The 19924-nt window shown below is 41.7% G+C and overlaps 2 protein-coding genes across 4 annotated transcripts in view; one reads left to right on the plus strand and one right to left on the minus strand.

The window, feature by feature from the left end:
• mapk8ip2 (mitogen-activated protein kinase 8 interacting protein 2) overlaps window positions 1–19924 on the plus strand; it is a 30666-nt gene that overhangs the window by 5174 nt on the left and 5568 nt on the right. Inside the window, exons 2-9 of one of the 3 annotated variants that reach the window (XM_044357197.1) lie at window positions 8055–8160; window positions 13547–13789; window positions 13896–13974; window positions 14546–14749; window positions 15554–17798; window positions 17974–18182; window positions 18955–19030; window positions 19741–19913. In XM_044357197.1, the coding sequence (XP_044213132.1) occupies window positions 8055–8160; window positions 13547–13789; window positions 13896–13974; window positions 14546–14749; window positions 15554–17798; window positions 17974–18182; window positions 18955–19030; window positions 19741–19913 (3335 nt within the window). The remainder of the gene's footprint in view (window positions 1–8054; window positions 8161–13546; window positions 13790–13895; window positions 13975–14545; window positions 14750–15553; window positions 17799–17973; window positions 18183–18954; window positions 19031–19740; window positions 19914–19924) is intronic. The other 2 variants (XM_044357198.1, XM_044357199.1) reach the window with 2 other exon arrangements.
• On the minus strand, window positions 3031–6186 carry LOC122986111 (gastricsin-like). The gene is made up of 9 exons (XM_044357202.1): window positions 6112–6186; window positions 5836–5974; window positions 5588–5705; window positions 5130–5248; window positions 4493–4692; window positions 4263–4379; window positions 3986–4133; window positions 3620–3718; window positions 3031–3508 (listed from the first exon to the last, which is right to left on the minus strand). The coding sequence occupies exons 1-9, from the start codon at window positions 6162–6164 to the stop codon at window positions 3350–3352; spliced, it is 1152 nt and encodes a 383-aa protein (XP_044213137.1). The 5' UTR covers window positions 6165–6186; the 3' UTR covers window positions 3031–3349.

Here is a 19924-nt window from a genome sequence, read left to right on the forward strand (position 1 = left end):
TGCGTGTGAGTGTGTGTCGATTACTGGAGACTGACGGTGGGTGAAAAAGCTTGAGAAATTGATCTTGTAAATGAGTCAGTGGCAACCACATCAAATGTCCTTGGCTTTTAAAGATGATGATGTCACTGTAAAGTAGGCACTGATGGTTAGAAGGCAGATTAATAAAAGCAGACAGCACCCCCACCCCCCTTTGTATTCATATCTATTTTAATATTATCAGATTATCTTTTTCATCTCTTCTTCTTATTTTTGAGTGGTAGGGAACATATACAGTATCTAAATTGATTATTGTATCATTAAAGAGTTATTCGAGCTTCTATTTTCAGACAAAAAAACACACTCTGTGATAGTGAGTGTGTGTGTCTGCATGTGTTAACAGGCAGCCAGTATGTACAGTATTAGACAAGCATAGATGATAGTGTGCTGGTTTGACAATCTCTGGTGTGGATGTGACAGGATCAGAGATCACAACTGTGCAAATGAACAAATGTGGGCTGCAGAGATTTTTCGAGTATGAGAGGGGCAGGGAGAAAAAGCTCAACAAGGAACGAGAGCCGAGGACACAGAGATGGTAGCAACACCTTAGTAGTGGCAGTGAATCTGGGTGTGCCATTGCAGCAACATGACCCGCATCAGCAAATGCTAATGTTATGCTGACTTGTTTTCTTCAGGATTCTCATTTTGCTCAGCCTGTCACATTTCAGATTAGATGGAGACTGATTTGATGCAGGCCTTTTTTTTTTCAACATGATAATGGAGAGTGAAGATGATTCTCTCTCCAGCTCTGGAGCCTCAACTTCAAATCTTAATCATTAAGAACGATCACAAGCAGATGGGCTGAATGCAAGGGACGTCACAGTGCGGCATACACAACATGGTGTGACAGGCACTGCAAGCTCACTTGGATGCTGTCTAAACACCAAGCAGGAACATGGACATGTAATGTCAACACTGCAGTGGTGGCTGCATCTCACTAGTCTCATATGGATTTTGAAATCAAAATAATACAGAATATTTTAGAAAAAGACAGCATTACAGCATCACACAGATGAGTTTGTGTTTTTACCCTTCAAGAGGAGGACAGAGGCCCTTCTTTAGGACATTATTCTGCATTTGCAGCTTTTCACTGACACACATTACTTAAGCTTTGCAGTTTAGGGGAAATGAGGACACACTCTGTTATGACATGCATTGCAGGGCTACAGGAGAACTCAAACGCTAAGCAGATGAGAAGACAAACAAAATGGAATCTGGAAGCACAGAAGAAAAAGGAGCAATAGAGCAGATCAGAAAGGGGATAAGGGAAAAGGAAATTAAAAGCAGATGACAGACAATATTAAAGGGCCAAAGTCTCAAAAAAAAAAAAACCTCTATTTATTTCACTTACTTGTACAGCATATAGCCATGCAGATTGTTTTGGTTTTATTTGTCCAGGTTTTGATGTGTCTCTAAGATTTCTGTCTCAACCTCACAGTGGAAGAGAATATATTTTTTCTCCACTTTTTTATTGGAATTATTACTTTTTATTGTTCCTTATGCTGTGGATTATCCAGAGTAAAAGTGCCATTGTGTTTGAAAAGAGAGGTTGCTAGTGAACTTTGTAATTGTAAATTTTCAGTGTTGTGAGCACTAATGACATTGGAGTGGCAGCAGAGAGACTAATATCTCAAAACCTGGGCAAAGAAAATCAAAACTATCTACATGGCTAGATACCACAACAGGTAGAGTTTTTAGTAATTTTGGTGAACCAACCTTTTAAAGATGCAACTGTATGTGTATATAAATCATTACCACATCTATTTTTGGGACATTAGTGTAATTAGATTCAAAAGTGTATTCTGCATTTTACATAGAGTGGCACCAGGTAAAATTCCACAGGAAATCCGTTTTATTGTTTCTCGCCACTGTGAAAGTTTGCGCTGTGCCATATAACAAATAGAGATTTTTATTTCTCCAGTGCACTATTCCAGTTCCTTTGATTCCCTACCTGTCTTCTGTATCCTTCTGTTTCTCCATCTCTCTCTCCAACCCTTCACCCAAAATCAAACATGGAATTTCCTTCTACTTGTGTGTTGGTGGCAGCTGCCTTGGATACAGCTGCACCGATGTGGTGATTTTCCACTGTGTATCACACACCCACAACGTAGCTTCCCTGAAGACTTGGGTGAGTGAGGAGCTCATTAGTGACCTTCTTTCTCCAGGTTTGCTTAAGGGACTATTTTAGGATTTTGATAGATAGGAAACCTCCAGCTCCTCAGTCTGTGTGTGAATCCAGGTGGAAAGGTCTTGATGCCCTTACACCCACAGACTATGCTCAGGTTGACACTGTTTTCATGTTGTAATGAAAAAAATGTCACTTTTAGCTATAAAATATATTGTTTCACAATGTCTGGCACCAGTAGTCACATTACAGTGGTACCAATGCAATAAGGTGACTTAGTTTCATGACGCTATATATAATACATACAATTTTACTGCTTCATTGAAATGATAAAATCATATAAAAGATAGAAATTAAAACTAGAACATTTGCTTTCACACGACTAGTCTTAAAAACAGTCTTGTCCATATGATAAATAACAATTTATCCTTATTTAATTCTCTGGATGTTTGAACAGAGTTGTATGTCTTTGTATGTCCCAGGATTTTATGACATTTAAAATGGCCACTTTTTCACAGCAGACATTTTGACATGTCAAAGCAGTAAATGCACAGGTGCAATTAATAACAATAATTATGGATGAATCCCATGACGCAATGCATGATGGTTCACCTGTTCTTGGACAGTTGTGCTTGTCCTGCTATGACAAGTCAATACGTCTGTTGTGAAAAAGGTCTGTTACATCTATTACTATTACACACACACACACACACACACACACACACACACACACACACACACACACACAGGCCCAAAGTTAATTATAAAAGGAAAACCCTTTGATGTTCCCCAGCCCAGGACCTGTGCTGTTACGATAACAAGGGCTCATTTAGAAGGATGAAACATTGAAACACTTGTAGTGAGCATTTTCTACTTTATTCTGCTTGAGAATGATACAGTTTCATGGACATATTTAATTTTACTCTGTTTTGAATATACAAAGCCAATTAAAGTATCTTTGTCAAGTTCTGTATATACCAAATTAAAGATTTAAAAGACTTTTATCCCAAAAATATGTGTTGTAATTTACAGAGACAAAGGTGTTAACTGAAATGAAGCTCATATTGTTTGAATTGATTGATTGTGATGTAAAAAAGCCTCAGACTCTTAGCAGTTTTTGAGTGGACACAAACTTAATCATCATTGTCTGATCAGGTTTATGGTCAGGTTAGGTTACACTGATGACGCTTAGACAGCTGCAGCGAAGCCAACACGGTTGTTGGTGCGGTCGTAGACGGAGTAGTACTCTCTGAGGAACACATCTCCAAAGATCCACAGAGGCTCACTAGAGGGCAGGTAGGTGGGGGTGATTCCCACGGTGCAGTACTCTTGTCCATTCTGGTAATGCTGGAGGTAGAGACAGGAGATAGAGAATGTGCATATCATTGTATGTACAGCCACAAACAAAAACCATGGAATGTACAGACACACAGAAATACATGCTAATGTTAGGCATACCTGAATGATGTAAGCAGAAGGAGACAGAGGCAAGGGAACACCGCTGATGACAAAGTAGAAAGTTGGCAAGTTGTTGACCTGGTTGCAGTCCACCATGTACTAGAGACAAAGAGCAACAAAGAGATACTGTGTGAAAGGGACAGAAACTTGCCCAGAAACAAACTGGTCCAGTTTGTTCATCATTTCCTTTCAGCCCCGCCAGTCTTAATCACTTTCAGTGTACAGGCATGTTGTGTGACCTTGACTTGACTGCTCATAATAGTTTTTAAATGGTGCAACCTGAGGACAAAGTGTGAGGAACAATAATGGTGACTTACTTTCTGACTGCTTCATCTGTGTATTTGTGTGTGAGAGGGAGCATCTTACCATTCCATAGTTGCTCTCTTGGGCTCCAATGGCTTGCATGATGCTAGACATGAACTGGCCTGGGGCTGTCAGCATGGAGGTTCCAGTGTCCACAATGGACTGGCATCCCCGGGAGCACCAGCCGGTCTCCTGACCATTGATCTGGAAGCTTCAGTGCACCACACATTCCAAACCACCAAGTTAGTTTCTCATGCAGTCACATTACCACACAAAATAATCATTAATCTAGGCAGTCATTTGACACTTCATGTTGATAAAAATGTTGAAAGATTCAGACCCTTCAACGCCAATCTGCCAGTAGCTCTCAGAGGTGACAGGAGTCCAGTAGATGTCACCCCGGTACATGCTGGTATCCACTGTTCCGAAAGACAGCACGCTGCCCTCTTTTCCATCCCTAAACCAGACAACAATACCGAACTTAGCTGATGGCTGTATTAGATTATCTGTTTTGTATCTGTATACTGTATATGTGTTACCTCTAGAGGTCTGGTGTCAGATATATAGTACCTGGAAAGGTAGAAAGCAAATAAGTTGGCATCCAGCAGTTTGTGAGTAATCATGTTGTCCATGACTGGGGTCTCTCCTCCAGCAGAGATAGCTGGGTAGGCCAGGCCAAGGATGCCATCAAACTTGGCCACCACAAAGTTCTCACCTGGCTCGTTTGTGCTCAGACCAACCTCTTGGTTAGGGATCACAATGTTGGAAATCTACAAAGTCCGAAACACAAAGCAATATAATGTGTGACAAGAAAATCATATATTTGTATACTCATTCAAGCTACAGCCAGGTATGGCCACTGTCATGACTGTACAATCATTACAAATGATCTTTTTAATTCTATGTGATGAATAGAATTGTCTTGTCTTTTCACTAATTCAACATTTAACATACACATAAAACAAAAAAATGCTGCATTGGTGTTTGTGTGTTGAGACTTTCCAGTATGATGCCACTCTGGTTACGCCTTTGTTCGGGATGTATTTACTGTGAGACTGTTTCTACATCACCAACTCAACATCCTAGTTTGTGACGGGTTCTCTGTTTCAGTACTTATTACTCTAGTCCAATGTGCTCCAAATGAATTTTAAAAAATGGCAATAACTTCAAACCAGTGTACTTGCTTAGTTCGATGGTTTAGACTCACAGCGAAAGTGTCATATCCAAAGGTTCCATAGAGGCTTCCAGCTCCATAGGGCAGGTAGAAAGATTGACCTTTGGCAGTGAAGGTGGAGGACTGCTGGGGGTTGAACTTTTTGTGTGTGTCTGTAAATGGCATAGATCAGGATTATCTCCGGAGCCAGTGCCATAAACATGTCCTCATGCCATGCAGAGCCTTCTGACATATTGACAATTCACTTGATTATAGAAGTCACAAGCTAAATTCCAAATGACCGAAAATGCTTAATGGCTTGACTGTAATTACACTAAAAATCTACATGTACAATATGTAATCTCTTGGAAACAAGATGGCAAACTGGAAGCTCTGCATGCTTAGCCTGTATCAGCTGTAAGTCTTCAGAAAGTACTTCACGTGCAAATACGCCCTGAAGAAAGTGACAGATGAGGGATTTTGTGGTGGGAAGCTTGTTGATTTGTACTCACTGCAGGCCTGAGTGTTACAGTAGACGGAGTCCACCCACAGATTGGACGAGCCGGTGTCAAACAGCACCTGGAAGGACTGGGGGGGTGTTCCAATGCTGATGGCTCCATAGTAGGTGGTCTGGGCAATACATCAGTTAGAGGAAAAAGAAAGTGGAGAGCACAAAGAAAAGAAAGAACAAATCTATCAGTGAGTTAATGCTTTAATCAAAATGTTGTGTGTATAGTTTGTGATAGAAGCGATTTCTTACATCAGCGTAGTTGTTGATGTACATGTAGGCAGCGGTAGCGAACTCAGGCCTGTACTTGATAGCGGGGTCCTGGTAAGGCAGCTCGATCCCTTTCTCTCTCAGGGACTCACGCATAGACTTGTGCCTCGTCAGAGGGACACTGAGAAGAAGGCAGCAAAGACACAAAGATTTTCACTTTAGCGGTAAGAGGATCTTGAAGTCAAAGGCCAGATGTTGCTCACAGATGAAACAAATTTGTTAATACAGAATTGAGAAAAATAGAGTTTGTTTCCTTACTTGATTCCCTCAGCGAGCACCACACAGACCAAAACAGCAACGAGGCACTTCATGATTCCTCCTGTACACACGGCACTACCGAATGGGTACAACTCAATGCAGACCTGAACAGACTTTATATACTGTACACCTGTTGAGTCCCATATCAGCCAGACTATTATCACAAATTCAGCCATATCAGCTGAGTCAGGGTGACCCTCTGTGTTTTTTTCTTAGAATCTATGTACTTAAGTTGCACATTCAACTTTGATAGGAACATTCCACAAACACAGCCAAAAATCTCCTAATTGTAAAAAATGATATAAGATGTTATTCAGTTGGGTGTATCCAATGCGATAATATAGTGTTAACACTGAATAATTCATATGGATACCTCAATTTAACATTTTAAGTGAATTACAGTAACAACTACTAAAGTGATAAAGATTGCTTGTTTCATATAAAAATCATTACATGTCTGCTCCAAGCATTACTCACAGTTTTTTGTCTTTTAAAGAAATGGATGCTGAGCACAGAGCAATGAATTTGAATGATTAATTTAGATTTTCTAGTATTTTGTAGTAAGAGCTCACTTTTGTTTTCCCCAAAAACTGTCTGCATGCTGTAACAAATCCTCAAGATGCAACTTTAGTACAATTTTATCTGATTAGATGTACATATCAACATCAAGGTTAAGTTTAATAGTCGGTGTGCAACTGTACTTTTTTGTAAATGGAAAATAAATGTTTTATATCTAGGCTTCAGTATCAATATCACCTTAACCTAACAGTTTTATCTCAGCACTTAGCTAGCTTATCACTTCTGATATTGTTTAAATTTGATAGCTTTTTTTCTTCTGATAAAATAAAGTCCCAAACTTCAGTCCTTGTTTTTTTACACCATACTGCTATATAAATTTTAGAGCTTAAGGACACACAATTAAAATAAAAATTTGATCATGCCTATTAATTGTTTTAACTAGTTTATAAAGGTTTACTGTGACAGACATCATATACTTCATATAACTTAAATTGCATCCTTTCTCAATAACCACTCTTTTACACTTTAATATCTCCTACATGCTAACAGACTTTCTCTCCTTGTATTTTCTGTCAGTTGTACATTGTAGTACATTAACACAGTAGCATGGAGGTTCTCTGATCACTGTGACTTCTTCATTACCCCCTTAGTTTTACTTTTAGATGCATCAGCATGTCCTCGTTTGCTCCATGGGACAAATGACAGGACTCTTTATGACTGTATGATGTAAGCTTGCATCCGTACGTAATAAGTGGAGTGTCCTTTTCTTAGTAGGAACGCTGCAATGCAGCATTTCCTTTGATACATAGCAAGCCAACTGCTGTAGAACCAAGAGCCTGCTGAAACTAATGGGGCAAAGATGAGATAGAGCCTAATCAAGAAAACTTGCAATGCCACGGCTCATTACAGAGACATATAAACTTCCTTGCTGTAGTGTGCTGGTGCTGTAAATGGAAGTTCACAAACTCTGGTGTAAGAGGCTTCGGCCGATCATTCCAATTCCGGTTCACTTCCAACTCTGTTTATAACATCAACAGTAGCTTATACATACAGTATGTAAGCTAAAAAAATTCAGCCAACTTAATTTGGCATCTAATGTCAGTGCTTTATGTGTTGCTGCTATTATTCAACACCATTTAAGTGTGTCACACATGGTTAGTGGGATCATTACCAGAGAAGGGAAAATAGAGGACATGGGTGTTTGTGCGGCTGCCTGGGTCCAGTATATGAGACACTAAGACCCAGATAGACCATGACAGGCCATGAGTTAGAGCAGGTTTCCCCTACAACAGTGCACAGTGTGTGGGCATCAATCAATGAGAAATTCCCCTCTGGAGCGTTCACTGATGAAACAGGCATATTGCAGATATCAGTGCGCTTATTTACAACATGCTGTGAATATACTGTCTCTCATGTGTTTCCAGGCCAGCCCACGACATCAGCCTGGAGGAGTTTGATGATGAAGATCTCTCTGAAATCACAGATGACTGTGGGATTGGACTCAACTATGACTCTGATCCTTATGAGAAGGTGAGACTCCTTTGTTCATATGTTGTTTCTTTAATTGATATTTGACCTTTTCGTGTACACTCTTGTGCTTTGTGTCTTGAATATGTAAACATGCAAACTCACAGCGTGAATTCATGTGTAAAGGCACATCACATCTGTGTAAAGTGAACAGCTGTACATGAAAAACAGTGCAAGTCTTTTAACTGTTTGCAAACGTAGACCATTGTATGACTTTGAAACTTTAATTTCAATTGTGCATGCTATTTTGTTTGCTTAATTGTACAGTATGAATAACAGTTCTACAGACGTGCACCTTGTTCGTCTGTTGTTGCTCTTCTGCATTTGCTCTGCATGACTGCTTATCATAGCTGATTAATAACAACCTGAAGGTGATGCAGGCTGGCAACATGGCAAGTGCAACAACAAGGAAAACATGTAAATGCAAACAAGCTAGAGTGAGAATAAACTGCAAAGTATGATGGTGGCAGAAAGAAAGCAAGCAAGAAAGAGAGACAAAGACTGACCTTGTTTTATAGCTTTCTACAGTTGATAAATGCTTATTTGCATACGGCTATCTTATGTAATCATTGTTCTAGCTCTAGATTTTTATCTACAGGTTACCTAGCTTACCAGCAGTCATTACAGTAGTGACCATAAGCCTTAGATAGCCATATTACACCAGTGAGCTGAATGCAGGGAAAAAAAATATGACACATGCATGGCTTTGGCTTTGTGATTATCATACAGATCATTATAATGCATCATACATGCTGTATCTGAGCAGATATCATAAACTCCTCAGCATGTAGAAATTCCACTAAGCATCCTATTCAAGCAGCTGTATTATGAAATTCTGTATATGCAAATAATCGAGTCATTAGCTGTATCATCCCACATGTACGACAAGCTTAGACCTTAATTTCTAAGTACTACTATCTCATATCCTCTCTCTCTCTCTCTCTTTCTCTTTTTTCATATCTCTTTCTCTCTCTTGCTCTCTCTCTCCATCCTGTGGGATGTAAATGTTTTACGCTTGTGGCTTGGAGCCACGGCTGCAGCAGAGGGTGGGTGACCCAGTGCAGTTTGCTGCTATGCAGAGACAACCTCCTTCCCTCCCTCCCTCCCTCCCTCCCTCTCATGTGTCTTCCCTTCCCTCCCTGCTATGCAGAGTGTTGCTCGGAGACAGAGCTCAGATTCCCTCCCCTCTTGTTCTCTGCCACTTCTCCACTCCCCCTCCCCCTTATAGCTTTCCTTCCCTCACTTACTTTCTCTCTCCCTCTCTGTCTTTTCTGCCGAAGTGACTAGGAATGGGGGATTTAGCTCAGGGAGGGTTGCTTCTGAGGGTTAAGCTCTCGGTATAAATCTGTGCTAGATATTTTGCTTCCTCTGCTTTAATCCACCAATGAAACACATTATGGATAGCTAGGCAAAGCCCCTCTGTAACAAAGCTGTTTTCGCATAGCATGTGAGAAGACCTCCAGAGAATGAGAGGTCATACAGTAGTAAACCATGCATCAGTGCTCTCTTTCTCTCCTCTGCCTCCCACATACAGACACACGCACATCAGACACACATCAGCAGAGGCCCTGACTGCTCACTTCACAAACAGGAAAGCACAGGGCAGAGACAGTGTCGGTCCTTGTTACATTACATCATTGCTCAGAGGAAGTCATCTTGCTGACATGGGATGGATAGGACACACACCCAGTTCCCCCCTGAATGTGTGTGTGTGCATGTACATTCAAATAACAGGGAAAGAAAGGCGAGGCAGAGGATTTCATGCTCATACTATTTCATACGGTGTCTGATTTTGCCTGCATCAGTAGGGTTGGTGACATGTTGTCAGCTCATCAGCAGCAGCAGTCCCACCCTCATGCACTGGAACATGCTGATGAAGAGAGAGGCTTTTAGTTTTTCTGTCAGTATGATTTGATCGTATTGGGCAGCTTGTCTTTGATGTTTAGGAAGAACAGCCAATCTAAACAGTGAGATGATCCTCTCACCCGAATCCCCAGCTCTGATTAATTCCAATTGGTTATGGGGTTCGGGTCTTAATCTTCATAACCCTTTAGATCAGTATTTAGCCTTTGAGCTCACCCATACAGGCAAACCGAAACAAATAGACACATAAGTTGCCTTAACATGGCTTATTCTGTCATCCTGTCATCCAGAGCTGAAGGCAGGCAATTAAAAATCATTCACATGGGTTTGTTATCAATGTCTGATTTCCCATCTCTGAGGAGATTTTAATTGCTGGCCAAATGCTGAAATGCTACAGCAGTTTTTGCTCAGGCTGTCCTTTTCTGCTATCTGTGATACCACTGGGGGTTAGGCTTGACAATGTGTTTTCCACCGTGTTTTGTTTTTTTTCTCTTGACCTTTCTGTCTTTTTTTTTAACCCAGCATATCAACATAATAAACATGAAAAGAGACTACAACAGAGAGTGCCCCTCCTTTTTTTGCTTCTGAACCTTCCCTCTCATACACACCCCGTTTCTTTCTGCCTTGTCTCACCCCTGATTCTTCACTTCTTGTCTCTCTAATATCCATCTCTGTCTCCCCCGAGCCCTCAATGAACGCCGTGAGCACATACATTATTCAGTATGTGACAGAGCTATGGTGTCTGTGTCTCAGCTGTGGTGCTAACCTGGGTTTAAAATGTGGAAATTTACAGAAACACTGATAGATGGAGGCCATTACTCGCTAGGTGGTCTTGATTAATGGGGGGGCTAATCGACATCTGTCATACTTTCCAGTGTAAAACTCATCAAGATGATATGCTGTATTTGGTACAGGGGTTTATGTGGGCATACATGCACCCATGCAAATACACACAAGCAAACAAAACAAATGTAAGAGATGCATTTATTATAGTGGATATGTAGGCATAGCTTCATTTATTGATAAGGATGTGAGCTAAATGCAAAAAAACAGTAATCAGTAAATCTAAATATATATCTAAATATTTTAACAGGACTGACTGACTGCATTCATGGTCAATCAACAGTTGTACATTAGTCTCTGTAAGGATGCATGGCACCTCCAATAGACTCTTCCTGTTGACCCGCTGTACATTAGATCTTCAAAGAACACTTAATTCTTAGCCTCCACTTATCTGAGATTTATGAGTCCCTGGCGCCCTTTTCACTCGCACAGCTGTGCAGCCAGTGTTCACTTGAGGATCATGTCCTCAGTTACTCTAGTCTGTCCAGTGCTTTGCTTCACTCTGTCAGCTGGTCAGATCAGAAAGCAAGATGGCCCGACAGTTCCTCCCTAGGCCTCTTCTCTCACTACTGCTGAGGGCAGTGCTGTAGTAGAGCTGCCATCTTCTGATGTTTAGCAGCAGAGTCAGTGGGTATAGAATTAGCCATAGTGAACAAGCCTGTGGTCTGCTAATTAGAGATCAAAAAGCTGCCCTGCCTTTATCTTTTTTTGTATTATGTTCAGTAATATTTCTTTTCTATCTGATCATCCAAAGACACTATTGAGCTGCTGCCAAAGAGCAGAGTTGTTAAATAATACTGTCAATTGGTGTTTATTTGGTTGTGTTTATGAGTACTGCATGTGTCCAGGTGTATCTGTATATGATAAAGGGAATACCATTTTGATTTCAGTTTGATTTACTCTCTGATGCTTGTGAATATGAAAAAGACATTCACATCTCCCCTGCCTGCCCGCAGCAGAGCATGCTTTACATAAGTCTGCAGGGTGACAACTGAGGGACAGTCATGAGGCTGGATGGGGTGTCCTTGGGAACTGGAGACCATAGGGATCGATTCTCGCCGACACACAACTCTTATTTATAGTTCTCTCTTTTTCTTTAAGCCTGCATGGCTGTCTGTCAGGTGGCCTTGCTAAAGGATGTCTCCTGACAGTGCAGATTATTCTCCCAGGCAGATCTGGCATTTCCACAATCCAGCTGATAGATCTCTGGATTTTTACACTGTCATAGAGTTAAAGTTTGCATATCCTGAGTGATGGATTTTAATGAGTCAGTGTGAGGAAAAAGGAAATAGCATTGTGAATCTTGACAGTAGGTCTCATCACATCTTAATAACTAAATCGCAGAGGAAACAATATGTTAAATAAAGTATGCATATTCATGTGTACTCCCCAGGTAATGGAATGAGTGTTGATTTCTGTTGGCCGTGGTATAAAGTGGATGAACCAGGCATCAGCAGAATTTTATGGGCCGGATGGGCGAGAGAGTGAGCTTTGATTCCTCCATTAAAAAGACTGCACTGAGAGGCAGAGGAACTGCTGCGCTGTTCAAACTGCAAACCAGATAAATCAATCATTGTGTTTGCATTGTCAAGTCCCTAGTAGAGAAGAAAGAAGGAGAAAAAATAAACCACAAATGTTTGCCATTGTGACTGAAGAGTGCCCTTTGCCCATGGATATGATGATCTAGCATCTTTTATTAATATTCACATGACAAACGCTTTTCACTCAACACTACAGGCTCATCAGACAGTGATGATGTTTGTGTGATGTCACTTATCTGCATATAGCCTCTGTAGGAATAAATATAGGTAAAATGCCCCGATACTCAAGACTATCGGAGTAATTATAACATTCTTCAGCATACAGCTGGCTCTTAAATCAGTCAAATGTATCTCATTCTCTTCTGTCTTTAGTGGACAGTGTGAGCTCTATATCAATAAGCCTCTGTACTTTATAGACCTCACTCCATCAATATACTTCGTATCTAGCAAACAGAGAGGCTACACAGCAATACACATACAGTCATGAAGGTGTGGTCTATTAAACCTCAAAATCATTTGGTGCACCACTTTCTGGAAAACGAGCTGAAACCTGAGAGATGTCAGATTGATCCACTCTCTGTAGGGGTTTCGTATTTGGTGACTGAATTGTTTCCACATTTTATCTTTTCACAGGGAGGTAACTTTGTTGATGCTGAAGGCTTACAGTAGCATATTTAGACAAAGACAGACACGGATGCACACACAAGACCCGAGGCTACAGAATGTAACATATCAGCGAAATCTACAGTGACTGTTTATATGCACTCTGTTGCAGAGTTGCCCACTACAATACCTTGATTGTGCATGCTTGTGTTTGTCTGCGTTTTACAAATGCCCTCTGTGTAATCAAAGAACATTGTGTTGTATGCTGCCCATCTGTGCTCTCCTAGTTCTCTCTATTTATCTCAGACAGGCTTGTTCTTGGCAAAGCTTTTAAATGGAACATAAAATATACAGTTGATGGATGGCAGCAGCTTTTTCCTTTTGTGTTGGCTCACCACATAATAGTTTTTCCTCTGCTGTCAGAACAGAAGATGCTTTAATTAATGTGGCTATCTGAATTGTGCTGAGGGTGTGAAAACAAAAAACATCACAAACTCTCTCTCTCTCTCTCTCTCTCTCTCTCTCTCTTCTGGGGTCAGGACTCACTCATTCTGGAGAAGAATGACATGCACCACCCAGTCTGCTCCTTCCAGGATGACTTTCAAGAGTTTGAGATGATTGACGATGAAGATGAGGAGGATGATGAAGAGGAAGAGGAAGAAGATGAAGAGGTTGACCCTGATGCACCCCCATCCCCCTCTGCCTCCCCACCTCCCTCTCCTACTCTTGGCACTCTAAAGAGCAGACCCACCACACTAAACCTCACCACTGCTGTGTCACAGGTAAGCCTGAAGTTCCCGTTGAAAACACTCATAATGTGCAGCGCTCAGTCTTTATAATGGACCCGTGAGAGCTTGTTGAATATCTTTCTCTCTCTCTTTTCTTTAGGATTCACTGAACAACAACAGCAGTCTATCCCCAAAGAAAGGAAGCTGGCAGGAGTCTGTACGCAACCCAGCCTCACAGGGTAAGAACATGATTAGTTTTCTTTCATTAAGTGGGTGTGAACTGTGGGTATGTTTTCATTTGTTTGTTTGTATTTGTATTCATTTGTCTGTCAATCACACGCAACACAACTTATACTGAAACAGTTTCTGGTAAAACATTAAGAAATAAGAAATCCTTGTGTTAGTGTAGAGCTACAACATTAATTAATTTATCTGGACAACAATAAATCAGCTAGGGATGTCATGATTGCATACCCCCCTATAATATAACAATAATAATAATAATAATAATAATAATAATAATAATAATAATAATAATAATAATAATAATATAATTAATAATATAATTTATAATATAATATAATATAATATAATATAATATAATATAATATAATATAATATAATATAATATAATATAATATAATATAATATATGTCACACACTGCAAGTGTGAATGTTCTATGAAATTACTAAGACCTACATGGGCAGGTTTTTTATTGCCTATAAATGAAGCTCTGCAACTATTTAAAATCAGTGAGCATTACAAAGTAGAAAATAAATATCTAGCATTCATATCTACTTTACCTCCAGGCCATCTGACTCCAACCCACTCATATCTGGAGGATGGTAGCCATGTGACAGGCCAGTGCCCGACCTCTCCAGTTTCCCAGGCACCAGGGTCCCAGAGCAAAGGTACTCCACCAAAACAGGGAGGGGAGGGCGGGAATCCCCAGTCCCCTCATAGGCCCCTCCTCTGCGACATGGAGGGCAACAGGCGGGAGAGGCCCGAATACGGTAACAAAAAGGCCAACCCAGCAAGATTAGAGCTCATTTCATTAACATCTGTGTTTGTAGTGTTGTGATGTGAAATGTGTGTGAAGTGATTTGAATTAGACTTGTTCAGTGATACAAAGTTCAGGAAAACATTTTCATATTGATTTTCATAAACCAATTTAGACTGTATTCTTCAGGGAGTCAAATTATTATGTCTCTAATGAAGAAGACTTTCCTGAACTTGTTCATACTACATCCTTTCTTCAACTGATTATGAACATAAGAAAAAAGCTTGCAACTTGATTTTCTCTTTATTTGTTATTCTAATTCTCTTTTTATCCTCCTTTTAAGAGTAACTTAACACCAACTGAAAATCTTGTTTTTACTGTGGTTTAACTTTTTACCTGCTGCAGTGATGTAGAAGTGTTCTCCAGGGTGCGTCAGACAGTTCACCTTGACATCACTGTCAGGTGTGGTTACATGTGCAACAGAGCACACCTCTGATCACACCCAACAACACCCACCACTGATGCCATTTACTTTTTACTTTATTTGCAAAATTTCAACCAACTACAGGTCTTCCCCAGGCAAATACTGTGGTCAGAAGTAAAACAGACTTGAAACTTTCAACCAGAGTGAAACATTTCTTTTCAGCCTGGTGTTAAATTACGAAATAATTATCCAAGTTTCTTTGGCCTCCACAACTTATCTGACCTGTTTTCCTTTAGCCTTCTCTGCATCATCTACTTCATAATTCACCGAGTCGTGCTGTTTTCTCATTTTCTTATGCACTGTCTTGTCTTTCCACACCTTTTATCTTCCCAGGCTCATTTGGTCAACATAAGTCCCATCCATGCTCAGGTGATGTCACTGAGCAAAAGGCTGACCCTTCAATCCAGACAACCAGAGTACCTTCCGTAGATGAGCATTCCCAGTGTTCGGACACAGAAGTGGACCATGACCTCAACAGCGACCACAACCACAAACACTCAAACCGGCGTGCCACCGACACCTACACAATCACCAGCGAGTCAGGTATGGAGCCGGAGAATGACCTGGACCCAGATGGAACCAGTCGCTGCTTGTCATCCACTGCACCCATGGGAGCCAACGATGGTGCCGACACACCCTTGTCTGATGAGGAACTGGAGAAGGACTTTGAAGTGGAGTTCATGTGCAAGGAGACCTATGATATGGTGTGTAAGGAGAATCAGTCATCATATGTGGAATTTCCCTCCATCGAACCCTCTGAGCCCGCTTCCTTCTCCAGCTACGTGTCCTCCAGCCGCTCAGATACTCTGGACCAGTCCAACAGTTCTGATGCTCCAGTAGTGTCTGCCATGGAGGCAGCGGCTAACGACTCCACCTCTCCTTCTTCAGATCCAGGGATAGCGGATATGAATCAGCAAGGTTACATGACTTCAGACCAGGACAAGGACCTCAGCTCTCCAGGCTCTGAATCTGACATTGAAGGGGAGTTGGAGGCAGCATTTGCCTGTGGAGGTACCGTGGTCTCCAACATGATTTCATCTATCTCCGAGACAGAGCTAGACCTGACCAGTGATGACAGTAGCAGTGGACGCTCATCTCACCTCACCAACTCCATTGAGGAGGCCAGCTCGCCTACGTCAGATCAGGAACTGGACCCAGATACAGAGTTAGAGCAGGACAGTGGCATTGTGGGATTGAAAACGTCCCTCTTCCTGGGCCAGCCTGACCCAATCAAAGAAGGGTCTCCTCTGCCCTCACCATCCCCTCTACCCTCACCCACTATTGCCACTCCATCTCCTGTTGACTCACCCATCTTGCCCCCTGAGTCATACGATGATGGGCAAGCTCTGATGGGGCTACAGAATGTGGACGATGATCTGTCCTGTGAGCACCAGGCTGACCCAGATGAGACTCTGCCTCCAGCCCAACGCTGTGAGGACAGTCTGTCCAGACAGATGGTGCTGCAGATAGAACCAGACCACAGCCTAGAAAGCTTCAAACGCTCCTTCTACCTGCCAGTGGGACCCAGGCTAATGCCAAGTGCCGATGAATATGATGGAACCAGCGAAGGAGACTCAGAATCAGAAAGTGAAGATGACCTGAGCGAAAATTCAGACTCACCCTGGCTGCTTAGCAACCTGGTCAACAGGATGATCTCAGAGGGCTCATACCCAATCAGCTGTCCTGAGGACTGCTTCAAGAGGAAGGCGTCAGTGTCAGATACCATCTCGCCATCCTCAGACATTGGAGACGGAGATGGTTTCAATGATGATGACCAAGGGAAAAAAATGGGAATGGATGGATCAGAGGGAGAAGAGAGGGATGGTGAAGGGTTCAGAAAGGAAAGGATGGAGCCAGGAGACAGGAGGAACAGTGCAGGGTCTTCAAACGGAGAAGCAGGGAAAAGTCCCTCTCTCTATATGAGCAACCCTACGGGTGACACCATAACCCCACTGACTTTGGAGCGCTGTGTAAACAAAGGGAGGGGAACCACAGATTTCAACACCTCATATACCACAAAAGACTCAGACAAGAACTTCACAGATAAACCATCCAAGAATGCCAGGAGACATGAGGAAGATGAAGAGCCAAACAATGACTTAATGATGGGGAGAAAGGATCTGGAATCGCCAAGCCTTACTGAGAGCGTGGTCAGTGACAAGGATGAAGGACGAGAGACAGAACCCAGGCCAACCAGCCGCTCCACAGCCTCTCTTGAGCGTATCACCGAGGTCAAACACAGCCTGACATTGGATATACCCACCACTCAGACTAACCGCTGCTTCAGCCTCACCTACTCCACAGACAATGACGAAGAGGAGGAAGATGGAGACTCTTATCCATTCTTGGGTGGCTTGAGGAGGGAGTCCTACAGGGGTAGTGACTTAGAACTTGACAGTTCACCACCCATTGATTCCAGTGTGCAAGATCGTCCCTTATCTGACCATGACCTCCCACTGTGTGAGAAAGATCTGGCTCTGAGGCAGCCGAATGAAGATGATGGACTGGCCTATGACTCCATGAAGTACACGTTAGTGGTTGACGAGAATACTACGCTGGAACTAGTCAGTCTCAGAAGGTATGCTGTGGCAATAATGTTTCAATTAAGTGTAGAAATTTAACTTTTCTTCTTTTAAAGTACATACTACCTCCTTTATTGTGTGTCTTCTATTAGTTAATCAAGCAGTCTTACATAACCGGTGGATGCCTAGCGTTAAGTTGAGATTTGAAACTGACAAATCTTATTGTCACAGGTGCACCTCCGTTCTGAGCGATGACAGTGAACTCTCCACGCTATGTGATGAGGAGCCTTTGGGGACAGGACAGGTGGGCTACGGTTGCGATGATGAGGAGGTGAGGCCAGAACTCCTCAGTTCTTCTGAGGACTCATCTCCTGAGGCTGACCTCCCATTTTCCAAGAAGTTCCTAAACGTGTTTGTCAACAGCACATCCCGCTCCTCCAGTAAGTCAAACACAAGGGCTATTCAGATACCACACCCTACTAAACTAAGTACAAAATATGTATTTGCAATCACAATTGTCATTTTTAGGCATCAAAGAAATAGGTCGACATTTTGGGAAATACGTGTATTCAATTTATTGCAGCGAGTTAGATGAGAAGATCGATACCACTTTTATACATGAGAGTGGTATCGATCGTCTCATCTAAGTCTCAGCAAGAAAGTGAATTGGCCCAAAAGTATTTCCCAAAATGTCATACTAGTCCCTTAACTTCAGACAATGTAAACAATATACCCTACAGGTTGTGGCCCAGAAGCATTATTGCTAAAATTATCCATTCAAGGTCTTTAGAATTATTATACTGTATTAGGATTTATCTCATCACTGTCAGCATGATGCATTAACATATGATCTAAATTTGGCAGGGAGCCCACACAAGACCTATGGGAGGGCTCTGCTTCCTAGTACATCCATCATCAATCAGTGCTCTTCAAGATTCATATCCCTAATGAAGGGTGATTTGCATAATGAAAGGCTCATTACAAAGGATTTTATTGCCATTTCTTTTTTGACAAATCCAATTAGGTTGCATTAAGACTTCCTCACAGAAAGTTTACATGGGTAATGTTCTCCCAACAAATAACAGATTAAAGAAAGGAGAAAGGTCAGACAGTGTGCTATTTTTCTGTTGGTAATTTAGCATTCAATTTCATTTGAAAAAGGTAGTTTTTGAGGTACTGAGACAGTATAACTGGCGTCTGTTTGCCATGTAGGCACAGAATCCTTCGGACTTTTCTCCTGTACCATTAACGGAGAAGAGAGGGACCAGACACACAGGGCAGTATACAGGTAAGACAACCTATTATCTTGTACACTGTCATTTTGTGAATAACAGCAAAAAACTCTTAATCAGATTAATAATAAAAGATAAGATAATATAAAACACAGCAATAATTGCTTTTGTAGATGTAAAAAATGTATTGTGGAATAACTTGTGAATATCATTTGCAAAATTTTCTGATCACCATTTTGTGTCTTCGGGAAAACGTCCCTGTGTAGATAAACATAAAAATATTTCTTCAAGGTTTCATGTATTCCAGTATGTTGTAAGGGTCATGCAGCAATAGTGAATCACTAACGATGTTAGTGGGGGAGGGCAGATGTCCTAGCCACAGCTGGGCTTGGGAGCTGCAAGGTGGCCAGTAATGATCACATCATCCACCACCTGTGTCTGTGAGAGAGAGCAAGCTACATGTGCTTCGCTTGTACATGTTGTCATGTATAATTATGTATTTTCAGTACCACAGTCCTCTCTCAATAATCATGTCCCCACATTTAGCACTCTTTGTCTCCCTCCACCCACCCACCATCTTTCTCTGTCAGCTCTTCCATCACTCCACTCTCTTTTATCTCCACTGGGAGTCACCTGAAACCCAAACAGATGCTTCCTAATCAAATGAACCTATAGGATGCTCAGCTGCAGGGATACCATGTAAGGACACAATGTTCAACAGAGATGGTTTTCTTTTTTTCATTACACTTTCTGCTGCCCTCTGCAGGTTCATTCCCAGACATGCAGATGAGCTGGAGCTGGACGTGGATGATCCTCTATATGTGGAGGAGGAAGAGGATGACTACTGGTACAGAGGTTATAACATGCGAACAGGGGAAAGGGGCATCTTCCCTGCTTTCTATGCCCATGAGGTCATAGGCCAGTCCAAGGAGTTGTTGGGTGAGTGAAGA

The sequence above is a fragment of the Thunnus albacares genome, chromosome 7 (assembly GCF_914725855.1).
Source record: "Thunnus albacares chromosome 7, fThuAlb1.1, whole genome shotgun sequence".
Classification (NCBI taxonomy): Eukaryota; Metazoa; Chordata; class Actinopteri; order Scombriformes; family Scombridae; genus Thunnus; species Thunnus albacares.

Coding starts and splice junctions, on each gene's coding strand:
- LOC122986111 (XM_044357202.1), bottom strand. CDS start 6,164: ATGAAGTGCCTCGTTGCTGTTTTGGTCTGTGTGGTGCTCGCTGAGGGA. Junction 5,249..5,587: donor CTGTAACACTCAGGCCTGCA/GTGAGTACAAAT, acceptor TGCCATTTACAG/ACACACACAAAAAGTTCAAC. Junction 4,380..4,492: donor TTTGCTTTCTACCTTTCCAG/GTACTATATATC, acceptor TGTCTGGTTTAG/GGATGGAAAAGAGGGCAGCG.